The following is a 12,796-nucleotide window of genomic DNA, read 5'->3' on the forward strand; positions in this document are numbered from 1 at the left end:
AACGAAGTTGTGTAAGACTTTTATTTACCTGTGTATTTTGTCTGAAGGATATTCTGAGATGCTGCTTTGTTTCTTCACAGAGCCATATGGTTGTCATAACGTTAACTTTTCATCATGCCTCCTGCCATGACTGACCCCTTGGATATCTGGGCAGTAGATTCCCAGATTCCAGCAGATAACTGCATCACTGCAGACTTCTTACTACCCACGGGAATGTACATCCAGTTGGATGTGCCTCGGGAGGCCACTATTGAACATATCAAATCGGTAAGTAAGCTTATCGTTTCTGGCTGTGCTTTTTTATCTCTTGCTTTCTAATAGAAAATTAGAAAGAAAGTAGACAATATCATTCCCTCGACTTCCTCACGTATGTTTATCCCCTCCATCCCCTCCTTGTGTAAATTTGACTGAGCAGAATTTAAAATGTGTTGTAAATTTTGTTGTTTCTGCATGTGTAGCATCAGTAGATTGCCTGGTGATGGTTGAAGCTTCATGGTTGAATCACAATGATTCTGAAATTATATCTCTTGAAATGAGTGGGTGGATTTTTGTACCTCTTTGTTCCCATTTGTCAATTCTGATGTCAATTCGAGTGTTGTTCTGAGTTCTGTTTGTGTCTCCGTGTGTAGGAGATACTTGGAAAAGAAGTGAGTTACTGCCGTGATTTATAAATCATTGCAAATTCCATTGGAAGTTCAGAAATGTAAACTCCTGAATCCTAACTTTTTTAAAAGAGAATGTTAATCGTGGTAACAATCAAATCCACTCCATGAGGAGCCCTGGTGATTTTTGGTCATGGGTTTTGCTTCATATTTATGATGAAGCTCAGCTTCTTTAATACAACAAACTGATGTGATTAAAGTTTAATGTAGCGGTTTTGGATTTACTGAAGAATGACCGACAATATTTATCTTCTGTGTACAGGAGGTTCTGCAGAAAATGTTATTTACATTTGGAAAGGAATTCTTTGATTATTTTTAGATTGTTTCACCACTGGTGGTTGTGCCTTTAGTTGCCCTGAGCTCTAGAATTCCCTTCCTCAACCGCTCTCCTCTTCTCTAATTTAGGATGCTCCTTAATATGTACCTTGTTGGCCAAGCTTTTGGTCATTGACTCTAATACCACCTTACTGGTCAGGTTTTGTTTAATTTTGCTTCATTGAAGTGTCCTGGGACGTTTTACACAATAAATAGAAGCAGGAATAGGCCACCAGGCCCTTTAAGCTTTTGCTATGTTAAAGGTACCATGGACTATAACATCCTTAGGGTGGCAATTGGATCCGTGCCCATTCATTTGCATGAAATTTCTTCTGAGTCTGCCTTGCCCAAACTACTGATTCTGGCCAACTCATCCTGAGGCGCAGGGTCAAATTGAAGGAGGACAACTTCCCCCTTTAACAGCATTAGCTGCCATAAACCAGGTAAATACCCATTCAAATTGATAGTCCAGGCGGAAGGTTAAATGTCTAATGTAAGTGGATTTGTGGGGTGGGGAGGATTGGGGGATTGGAGGTCAGAGGATTGCATTGTTGGGGGGGTGGAATCCAGACATTGAGGGGTGCTTGGACATGGGGGAGTGTGTGTGGAGGAGTTGGGTATGGGAGCATGTCAGACTGTCAGTGGGGGGATTCTGACCTCGGGATGGAGTCTGACATTGGTGGGGGCAGGGCATTTGACCTTTTGGATGGGGTCAGTCTTAAGATTGGGGGTGGAGGGGGTCACATCAGGTCAGCGGAAGGGTCGGGGGGGACTGTGTGTATGTGGTTGGGCAAGGTGAAATCCCATGGGGAGCGATGTAAAGAACACTGTTCGGGGCAGGGGCACAGGGAATGGATGGTGGCGAGTCCCAAGGGAGGGAGAGTTGGAGAGGTTGGAGTAGCCCCATGGAGGAGATAGTCTGAGGGTGGGGGAGACCCCAAGTGTGTGGAGAGTTCCGTGGGGAATGTAGTTGGGGTGGTCCCCTGGAGGTTTAGGGATAAGATGGGGTTGAGGGGGGGATGCCGGGGATCCTGTGGAGGGACCAGTCTGTGGCTTGAGGATGGTTCCCAGCAAAGGGCAATTGCCCAGAGGAAGTTGGCATTTCTGCGCAATTGTTGTGCAAACTATTATCTTTGATCCTCTGCGAGGGATTGCCCAGAGTATCTTATGGAATGTCCCTAAATACAGCCTATATAAACAAAACTTGTTATCGGGCTGAAAATCAACATAAAACGTTTCTTAAAGCCCAGTAAACTCTGCAAGGGCACAGCATCTGTTCGAGGAAGGGTATATTATCGATCCAGGATGTATATTTTCCATCAGAATCCAACGTCCGAGCTGCTTTCCATTTCCAGAAATTTCTGTTGGTATTTTTCAGTCAACAGTTAGAATAGAAGCCCTACAGTGCAGAAGGTGGCCATTTGGCCCATCGAATCTGCACCAACAACAATCCCACCGAGCCCCCCTCCCCATACCCCCATGCGTTTACCCTGCTAATACCCCTAACCTACACATCTTGGGACACTAAGGAGCAATTTAGCATGGCCAATCAACCTAACCTCCACATCTTTGGAATGGATTTGAGTTTTTAAAAAGTAGATCTTTTAGAGACGCAAGGACTAATCCGGGACAGTCAGCATGGCTTTGAGTGGAAAATCATGTCTCTCAAATTTGATTCAGTTTTTTGAAGGGTAAGTAAGAAGGTAGATGAGGGCAGTGCAGTTGATGTTGTCTACATGGACTTTAGCAAGGCCTTTGACAAGGTACCGCATGGTAGATTGTTGCATAAGGTTAAATCCCACGGGATCCGGGGTGAGGTAGCTAAATGGATACAAAATTGGCTTGATGACAGAAGCCAGAGGGTGGTTGTAGAGTGTTGTTTTTCAAACTGGAGGCCTGTGACCAGTGGTGAGCCTCAGGGATCGTGCTGGGTCCACTGTTATTTGTCATTTATATTAATGATTTGGATGAGAATATAGGAGGCATAGTGGACAGTGAAGAAGGTTATCTCCGATTGCAACAGGAGCTTGATCAATTGGGCCAGTGGGCTGACGAATGGCAGATGGAGTTTAATTTAGATAAATGCAAGGTGATGCATTTTGGTAGATTGAAGCAGGGCAGGACTTACTCAGTTGATGGTAGGGCATTGGGGAGAGTTACAGAACAAAGAGATCTAGGGGTACAGGTTCATAACTCCTTGAAGGTGGAGTCACAGGTGGACAGAGTGGTGAAGAAGGCATTCGGCATGCTTGGTTTCATCGGTCAGAACATTGAATACAGGAGTTGAGACATCTTGCTGAAGTTGTTCAAGACATTGGTAAGGCCACACTTGGAATACTGTGTACAGTTCTGGTCACCCTATTATAGAAAGAGTGCAGAAAAGATTTACTAGGATGCTACCAGGACTTGATGGATTGAGTTATAAGGAGAGGCTTGATAGACTGGGACTTTTTTCTCTGGAGCATAGAAGGCTGAGGGGTGACCTTATAGAGGTCTATAAAATAATGAGGGGCATAGATCAGCTAGAAAGTCAATATCTTTTCCCAAAGGTGTAGGGGAGTCTAAAACTAGAGGGCATAGGTTTAAGGGGAGAGATACAAAAGGGTCCAGAGGGGCAATTTTTTCTCTGAGGGTGGTGAGTGTCTGGAACAAGCTGCTAGAGGTGGTAGTAGCGGTGGGTACAATTTTGTCTTTTTAAAAAGCGTTTAGACAGTTACATGGGTAAGATGGGTATAGAAGGATATGGGCCAAATGCGAGCAATTGGGACTAGCTTAGGGGTTTAAAAAAGAAAAGGGCAGCATGGACAAGTTGGGCCAAAGGGCCTGTTTCCATGCTGTAAACCTCTGACTCTTATGACTAAGATCATTCAGATTTAATAATCGACTTGACCTGCCACATATGGCTGGAGATGGTGACTATAATAAAACTGTGAGCCTCCTCACCAGCTTCCTCCATAATAACTTTACTTCCAGCAGTGAAGAATTACAGTGAATGCCTATACTTGCATGAGTCATTTCTGGCTGCAGCTTATATATGTCGTTAAAGTAAGTTAGATGTACTCCCTTTTTAACCAAAAATCATGATTTTCCTCCTCCTCCCCTCTTGGAGGGGTGCTTCATGCTGGAGTATGGTCCCACGAGTACCTTTTACCGTCTCTCAGCCTGGCCATGTTATATCTATGCAAACTATTCAAAGATGGTGCACATCACATCCAGCCCAATGCTGACATCCGCATCCAAGTGTATTTCCAGCTGGATCATCCCAGTATCAACCAAGGATGATGGAAACTTGTTGAAAATGAGGTCCCACAAACACTAATGAGATAACAGGCGGATGATCTCTATTTCAGTAATGTTGGTGAAATGATAGACGTTGACCAGGGCACCAGGAGAATTCACTTGTTCTTCAAAAGGTACCACGGGATTTTTTTAGGTCTACCTCAAAGGGTAAAAGGGGCCTCAGTTTAACATCTCATCTGAAGGGCAATATTTCAGTGGTGCAGCGCTTTCTCAATGCTGGACTGAAATGCCCATCTGCATTATATGCTGAAGTCTGAGGAGCGGGGCTTGAACCCTTGACTATCTGTCTCGAGAGTGATGGTGCTACCACTGAGCCTTGGCTGACATGTTAACCCCTCTTAATAGTTGGGCCAGTACATTTTTTATTTGACCACAGAGCCAGCATTACAGTGAGGAACATTTTACTGAGCTATTTTTGTTTTTATTTATATCTTCTAATTTGGCAAGTTAGCCTGCACGCTGGATAATCTTTTATCTGTTGCGTTGTAGCTCCTATGGAGACAGGCACAGACATATCCATTGTACAGTGTCCTTGGCGAACAGGACGCCTATATGTTTCAATGTGTAAACCAGTCAGCTGTGCATGAAGAGCTGGAGGACGAATCTCGACGCCTCTGTGATGTCCGACCTTTCCTTCCTGTTTTAAAACTTGTGGCCAGGAACTGCAATCGATCTGAAAAACTACTGGATTCAAAAATTGGTGTTCTTATTGGGAAAGGTAGGTCAATTCTTTACTCTGCTTGAAAATGTTTTGCATCTTTCTAGATTGAATGCCAACAGTGATGTATCATGTGCTCTGATCTTCCAATAAATTAAAATGAAGACTGATCTTCATTTGCACTGTCAATGTATTTGACTGAAATTACTATAGACAATGTATGGTACGTACACTGAACTTTTAAGGCCAGACAGTTAAATAATTCTACACAGTAACTCTGCATACTGATGTGTCCAATCCAATGTAAACAACAAAACTTCTTTTTGATTTGGGCTGGATCTCTATCTTAAGCACAAAAGCACTGTTAATCACTCCCAAGGTGGACTGATTAAACACTAGGTAATGCGCCTTTCTTTTGGTTTAGTTCATAGGTTACTTGATACATAAGAACATAAGAAATAGGAGCAGGAGTAGGCCATCTAGCCCCTCAAGCCTGCCCCGCTATTCAATAAGATCATGGCTGATCTGATAGTGGTTTAGTTCCACTTACCCGCCCGCTCCCCATAACCCTTAATTCCCTTATTGATCAGAAATCTATCTACCTGTGACTTAAACATATTTAACGAGGTAGCCTCCACTGCTTCAATGGGCAGAGAATTCCAAAGATTCACTAACCTCTGAGAGAAGAAGTTCCTCCTCAACACTGTTCTAAACTGACTCCCCCTTTATTTTGAGGCTGTGTCCTCTAGTTCTTGTTTCCATTCTAAGTGGAAAGAACCTCTCTGCCTCTACCCTGTCTAGCCCCTTCATTATCTTATATGTCTCTATAAGATCTCCCCTCAGCCTTCTAAACTCCAACGACTACAGGCCCAATCTACTCAATCTCTCCTCATAAGCTAACCCCCTCATCTCCGGTATCAACCTGGTGAACCTTCTCTGTACTCCCTCCAAGGCCAATATATCCTTCCACAAATAAGGGGACCAAAATTGCACCCAGCACTCCAGTTGCGGCCTCACCAGTACCTTGTACAATTGCAGCAAGACCTCCCTGCTTTTATATTCCATCCCCTTCGCAATAAAGGCCAACATTCCATTTGCCTTCTTGATCACCTGCTGCACCTGCAAACTGAGTTTTTGCGATTCATGCACAAGGACCCCCAGGTCCCTCTGCACAGTAGCATGTTGTAATTTTTCACCATTTAAATAATAGTCCATTTTACTATTATTCCTTCCAAAGTGGATAACCTCACACTTGTCAACGTTATATTCCATCTGCCAGATCCTCGCCCACTCACTTAGCCGATCCAAATCTGTCTCTAGACTTTCCACATCCTCCATGCAATTCGCTTTCCCACTCATCTTTGTGTCATCCGCAAACTTTGTTACCCTACACTCGGTCCCCTCCTCCAGATCGTCTATGTATATGGTAAACAGTTGAGGCCCCAGTACCGATCCCTGCGGCACGCCACTAGTCACCAACTGCCAACCAGTAAAGCACCCATTTATTCCAACTCTCTGCTTCCTGTTAGATAGCCAATCCTCAATCCATGCTAACACTTTACCCCGAACTCCGTGTACCTTAATCTTCTACAGCAACCTTTTGTGAGGCACCTTATTGAACGCCTTCTGGAAATCCAAAAACACCACATCCACCGGTTCCCCTCTGTCAACTGCACTCGTTACATCTTCATAAAAATCCAGTAAATTCATCAGACACGACTTTCCCTTCATGAATCCATGCTGCATCTGCTTGATCGAACCATTTTTTTCCAGGTGTCCTGCTATTTCTTCTTTAATGATGGATTCCAGCAATTTCCCAACTACGGATGTTAAGCTAACCGGCCTGCAGTTACCCGCCTTTTGTCTACCTCCTTTTTTAAACAGGTGGCGTCACATTAGCTGTTTTCCAATCAGCCGGCACTTCCCCAGAGTCCAGCGAATTTTGATAAATTACAACCAACGCATCTGCTATTACTTCTGCCATTTCTTTCAGTACTCTGGGATGCATTCCATCCGGGCCCAGGGACTTGTCTACCTTTAGTCCCATTAGCCTACCAAGCATTACCTCTTTAGTAATAGTAATCGTTTTAAGGACCTCACCCCCTACAGTCCCACGACCATCAATTTTTGGTCAGCTACTTGTGTCGTCTACCGTGAAGACCGACACAAAAAACTTGTTTAAGGCCTCGGCCATTTCCTTGTTTCCTATTATTAAATCCCCCTTCTCGTCTTCTAAGGGTCCAACATTTACTTTAGCTACTCTTTTCCTTTTTATAAATTTGTAAAACCGTTTACTATCAGTTTTTATATTTTGTGCTAGTTTTGTTTCATAATCTATCTTTCCTTTCTTTATCGTTTTCTTAGTTGTTCTTTGTTGTTTTTTAAAGCTTTCCCAATCTTCTAATTCCCCACTAGTTTTGGCCACTCTGTACGCATCGGTTTTTAATTTAATACTCGTTTATTTCCTTAGTTATCCATGGCTGGTTATCCCTTTTCTTACATTCCTTCGTTATCACAGGAATATATTTTTGCTGAGTACTGAGAAAAATCTCCTTAAAAATCCGCCACTGTTGCTCAGCTGTCCTACCAACTAGTCTGCACTCCCAGTCTACATTAGCCAATTCTGCCCTCATCCGATTGTACTCCCCTCTGTTCAAGCAGAGGACACTGGTTTGGGACCCTACTTTCTCACCCTCCATTTGTATTAGAAATTCAATCATATTGTGATCACTCATTCCAAGAGGATCCCTCACACAAGAAGATCATTAATTTTACCTGTCTCATTACACAAGACCAGATGCAAGATAGCTCATTCCATTGTAGGCTCTGTAACATACTGTTCGAGGAAACTATCCCAACAGCATTCTAAGAACTCTTCTTCAAGTCCACCGTGTCCGACTTGAGTCAACCAATCAATATGCAGGTTAAATTCCCCATGATTATTGCTGTTCCGTTTTTGCACGCATCCATTATTTGCTTGTTTATAGCCCGACCCACCTCAAAGTTATTATTTGGGGGCCTATAGACCATGCTCACCAGTGACTTTCTCCCCTTACTATTCCTCATCTCCACCCACAACGATTCCACATTCTGCTCCTTAGAGCCTATATCATCTCTCGCTACCGCCCCGATGTTATCTTTAATTAACAGAGCTACCCCACCTCCTTTTCCTTCCTGTCTATCCTTCCGAATTATCTGATACCCCTGGATATTCAGTTCCCAGTCCTGGTCACCCTGCAACCACGTTTCTGTAATGGCCACTAGATCATACCCATTTGTACTGATTTGTGCTATCAACTCATTCACTTTACCTGAACGCACGTAGCATTCGAAACAAAGTGTCTTTATGCTAGCCTTCATAATGGACCCGATTTGTTAGTGCATTCTTTTGATTGCACGCTCTGTCCCTACCTGTCGCAAACTGGTTATCATTCCCCAGACCATCTCCTTGCACTGCGTTGACCACCTCCCTTCTTGTGTTTGTCACCTTTTATACTCTGCCTGAGCCCTTGACTCCTTTAACTAGATGAATGTCCTCATCATTAACCCTCACTCGTACCCTCTCCTTTACCTTTGATTTTGTAATTCCCCATACCCCTGAACCCTTCCCCCCCCCCCCCCCCCACTATTTAGTTTAAAGCCCAGTATGGTGAGAGTTTCCATAATCAATTCAATATCTATTCACGAACATGCATCTTCCAGCTTAATTTGGAGGTGTGTGGGAGGTAAATATATACTGGGGCGACACAGTAGCACAGTTGTTAGAACTGCTGCTTCACAGCGCCAGGGACCCAGGTTCGATCCCTGGCTTGGGTCACTATGTGTGGCGTTTGCACGTTCTCCCCGTGTCTGCATGGGTTTCCTCCGGGTACTTCGGTTTCCTCCCACTTTCTGAAAGATGTGCTGGTTAGATGCATTGACCTGAACAGGCGCCGGAGTGTGGTGACTCGGGGAATTTCACTAACTTCATTTCAGTGTTAATGTAAGCCTTACTTGTGACTAATAAATAAACTTTAAACTTTAAACAAGTAGGAATGTCCCAAGAGAAATCCTAAGTTCTGCTGGGGTTTACAATGAGGGATATTGGATTGGCTGTCATTATGCACCTGAATACTTTTGCTGAAGTCAATTGAGAACAATAGTTGGCAACTAATGTATTCACACGGTACACTCAGTTTGGCAAACACATAATAAACAGTCGTTTAAGTCACTATTAATTTCAGCTATTATGTCCAAAATTTTAATCTATGATCATTTGAGGCAATGATTCCAATCTGAGAAGGAGAAATTTGTATTTTTATCGCACTTTATTGTGTTTTCGGGATGGCCCATGAACATCCACTACCTTCTCACTCCAGAGTGTTCATACCCATACAGCCGACATACATATACATCAACACTCCAATCCCCATATCCCTCCATTATGGCATATTTATACTGAGAGATCTTGTGATTTAATTCTTATCTTCAAGGTTTGGCTGCTAATGCACACTATTAACAATTGGTCTATGTCTCTTTTTCCATCTACATAAACAAAATCATCTTGTTGTAATAATGGGTTGTAGGTTCCCTTCTTATTCAGCAAGATCTCAGTGCATGATGTGAATGATCCCATGTCAGAAACATCGGAAGGCTGGGAAACAGACTATAAAATGTAATGAGGTTCTGTTGTTTTCGAGGGAATTGTAGGATATGGAATAGCTGGTACTTCCTTTTCTGTGCTCCTGCTCCTGCCCCAAGACTATTGTCTATTTAGAAACGTATTTATTTACTTCCCACTTATTTAGCGTGTGCATAGCTACAGAGACAAGAAATAGCCTTGTCAGGGGCTAGATCTTCGAGCATAGTCAGCATTCCTCGACAACGTGAGTTATTGTTTGCTGAGATGGTCTTGGCGACCTTCCTGATGTTGAGTGGCTTCACAGAGCACTTGGCTAGTCTGGAAATGGTTTAAAAGTGTCCTCTGGTGCCATGGGAGATCAAAGGACGAGCAGTGGGTTCCCTACATACAGCCACTTGATCATATGGTTTCTGCATCTGAGCAGAGCCCTTAGAATATCTGAGACAGAAGTTTTAGACGTAAGTTCATAAGATATAGGAGCAGAATTAGGCAATTTGGTCCATCGAGTCTGCTCCACCATTCGATCATGGCTGATATGCTTGTCATCCCCATTTTCCTGCCTTCTCCCCATAACCCTTCAACCCATTACCAATTAAAAATCTGTCTAACCCCTCCTTTAAATTTACTCACTGCATCCACCACACTTTGGGGTAGCGAATTCCATAGATTCACAATCCTTTGGGAGAAATAGTTTCTCCTCCTACTATGTTTTAAATTTGCCACTCCTTTTCCTAAGACTATGTGACCTCTCATCCTAGAATGCCCCAAAAGAGGAAGCATCCGCTCAACATCAACTTTATCCATAGCTTTTATCATCTTGTATACCTCCATTTGATCTCCCCTCATTCTTCTAAATTGCAAAGAGTATAGGCCTGAACTGTTCAATCTCCCTTCATACGACAAACTCCTCATCTCTGGAATTGATCTAGTGAACGTCCTCCGAACTGCCTCCAATGCTACTACATCTTTCCTCCAAATAAGGGGATCAAAACTGTGCACAATACTCCAAGTGTGATCTCACCAATGCCTGTGTAGTTGCAGCAATACTTCCTTATTTTTATATTCTATTCCTTTAGCTATAAATGCCAACATTTATTCCTTCTTATCTACTGTACCTGCATGGTAATTTTTCTAAATGAGGACACCCAGATCCCTCTGCACCAGAGCACTCGAAGTCTTTCCCCATTTAGATCATAGATTGCCTTCCCATTTTTCCCAACCAAAATGCATGACCTCACACTTATCCACGTTAGACTCCATCTACCATCTTTTGGCCCACTCTCCTAACCTATCTATATCCATTTTTAGGGTTCTTATTTCCTCATTGCAACTTACTGTCCCGCCTAGTTTAATTGACATTAAACTGAGCAAAAAAGAACAAGGTTTTGATTGTGCTGAGGTGATTGCATAATAATTGTGTTGGAATCTAGGTCTCCATGAGTTTGATGCACTAACAGACCCTGAAGTGAAAGAGTTCCGTAGCAAAATGCGTAAGATTAATGAGGAGAATATGTTGAAACGTCAGGGACTTTCCTGGATGGACTGGTTGCAGCACAATTTTCCTCCAGAAATTGAATCGACTGGCTTTAACCATGCGGAAGACAAGCTATACAAAGACAATTTCCTCATAGCCATTCGGTTTGAATCCTGTCAGGTATGTTGCATTAAGTTCTAAAAAGGCTATGATTGAATGTATTTAATGTCCATAGACACACCAGGGTAAATTTTCCGATTCCAGGTGCTGCGGGAATCATCATGGGCAGGATGGATAATTAAATGGACCATTAAAATGCCTGTTGACCTTGGGTGGGAGTTTCCGATCCATGGGCAGATAGAACCAGAAGATCCATTGCATAGTCCTGCTTCTAATCGTGAAGTATAGAGCACAGCTGTTTTTCCTAAAAAAAAAAAGAGCTTGACTTCATTTTCAGTGAAGTCATGAATTTCTAGCCTTGCTCTAACCATTGTTGGGCATTGAATATGCTTTGAGTTATACTTGTGGCCGCATTGCTAAAATACTGCAACTCGATTAACAGTACTTCTGGAAGAATGAAATCATCTTTTGGGCTTTGAGTATACTGTTTCTTTTTTTAACATCACAACGTTACATATTTTTCATCAAACAGCATTTCTAACTTTGATTGCAGAATGTATTGATATAGTAGCTTTGCGTGTGCACAGAAGTCTCTTGTTTGTACCAGTGCTCAGGAATCCGCTGTACACTATGAACAAGGGGAATAGCACAACAGGAGCCAAGATAAAACGGAATCATGTCAATATGAGAAGGCAATTCTGTACAATGCAAATGTCACACACGACTCTCGGGAGAAGAAATTCAAGTAGCGCCAATTTCTACTACAATCCTCTTGATTGAGATGTACGCTCAAAGATGTTGATCCCTGAGCTCAGTTGAAATTTGGGGAAAATATTTTCATTTACATTGCTTGATTGTTCTTGGGAGCTGATTTGGCATTGTTAAACTTTCTCCCTTTGACCAGGGTCAGTTGACCAACAATAATCAACATGAGTTCATGAAGTTTTAGTTAGTACTAAAGAGAACAGTGACACTGAATGACTTGTCCAGATACCGCCATGTGGTATCTTGCAGGTAGCTGTTACTTTGCATTCCATTAACACCATGCTAAATCATTTCTGTTCTGTCAAGAGAATAATAACACTTTTCTAAATGCTTTTTAAATTCAGCTTTTCACTCCTATTCCTCTTTTAAGTATTTTTCATTGACTCCTCACACTTGTAAGTTCTTCAGTAGAATTGTTGTCCTTGGCAGGGAGTACATCAAGGTCAACATGGCTGCTGGAGACCTGACAAGTGCTCTTACTTTCTGAAAAATATTTATTCAGGAAATATAAATCTTACATTCTTCCAGACTGAGGATTTGGTAGGGCAAAAAAACTGACATTGTACACTGTCAGAGGAAAATTATGTTCCTCTCTGCACAAGCAAAATCCAATTTCATAGAACATACAACAGTACAGCACAGAACAGGCCCTTCGGCCCACGATGTTGTGCCGAGCTTTATCTGAAAGCAAGATCAAGCTATCCCACTCCCTATCATCCTGGTGTGCTTCATGTGCCTATCCAATAACCGCTTAAATGTTCCTAAAATGTCTGACTCCACTATCACTGCAGGCAGTCCATTCCACACCCCAACCACTCTCTGCGTAAAGAACCTACCTCTGATATCCTTCCTGTATCTCCCACCACGAACCCTATAGTTAT

At 42.7% G+C, this 12,796-nt stretch overlaps 1 protein-coding gene across 1 annotated transcript in view; it reads left to right on the forward strand.

The window, feature by feature from the left end:
* pik3cb (phosphatidylinositol-4,5-bisphosphate 3-kinase, catalytic subunit beta) overlaps nt 1-12,796 on the forward strand; it is a 191,660-nt gene that overhangs the window by 85,907 nt on the left and 92,957 nt on the right. The window contains exons 2-4 of the mRNA XM_078208702.1: nt 81-267; nt 4,767-4,995; nt 10,987-11,210. Of these exons, the coding sequence (XP_078064828.1) occupies nt 115-267; nt 4,767-4,995; nt 10,987-11,210 (606 nt within the window). The 5' untranslated portion in view covers nt 81-114. The remainder of the gene's footprint in view (nt 1-80; nt 268-4,766; nt 4,996-10,986; nt 11,211-12,796) is intronic.

This window comes from Mustelus asterias, chromosome 3, assembly GCF_964213995.1.
Source record: "Mustelus asterias chromosome 3, sMusAst1.hap1.1, whole genome shotgun sequence".
NCBI lineage: Eukaryota > Metazoa > Chordata > Chondrichthyes > Carcharhiniformes > Triakidae > Mustelus > Mustelus asterias.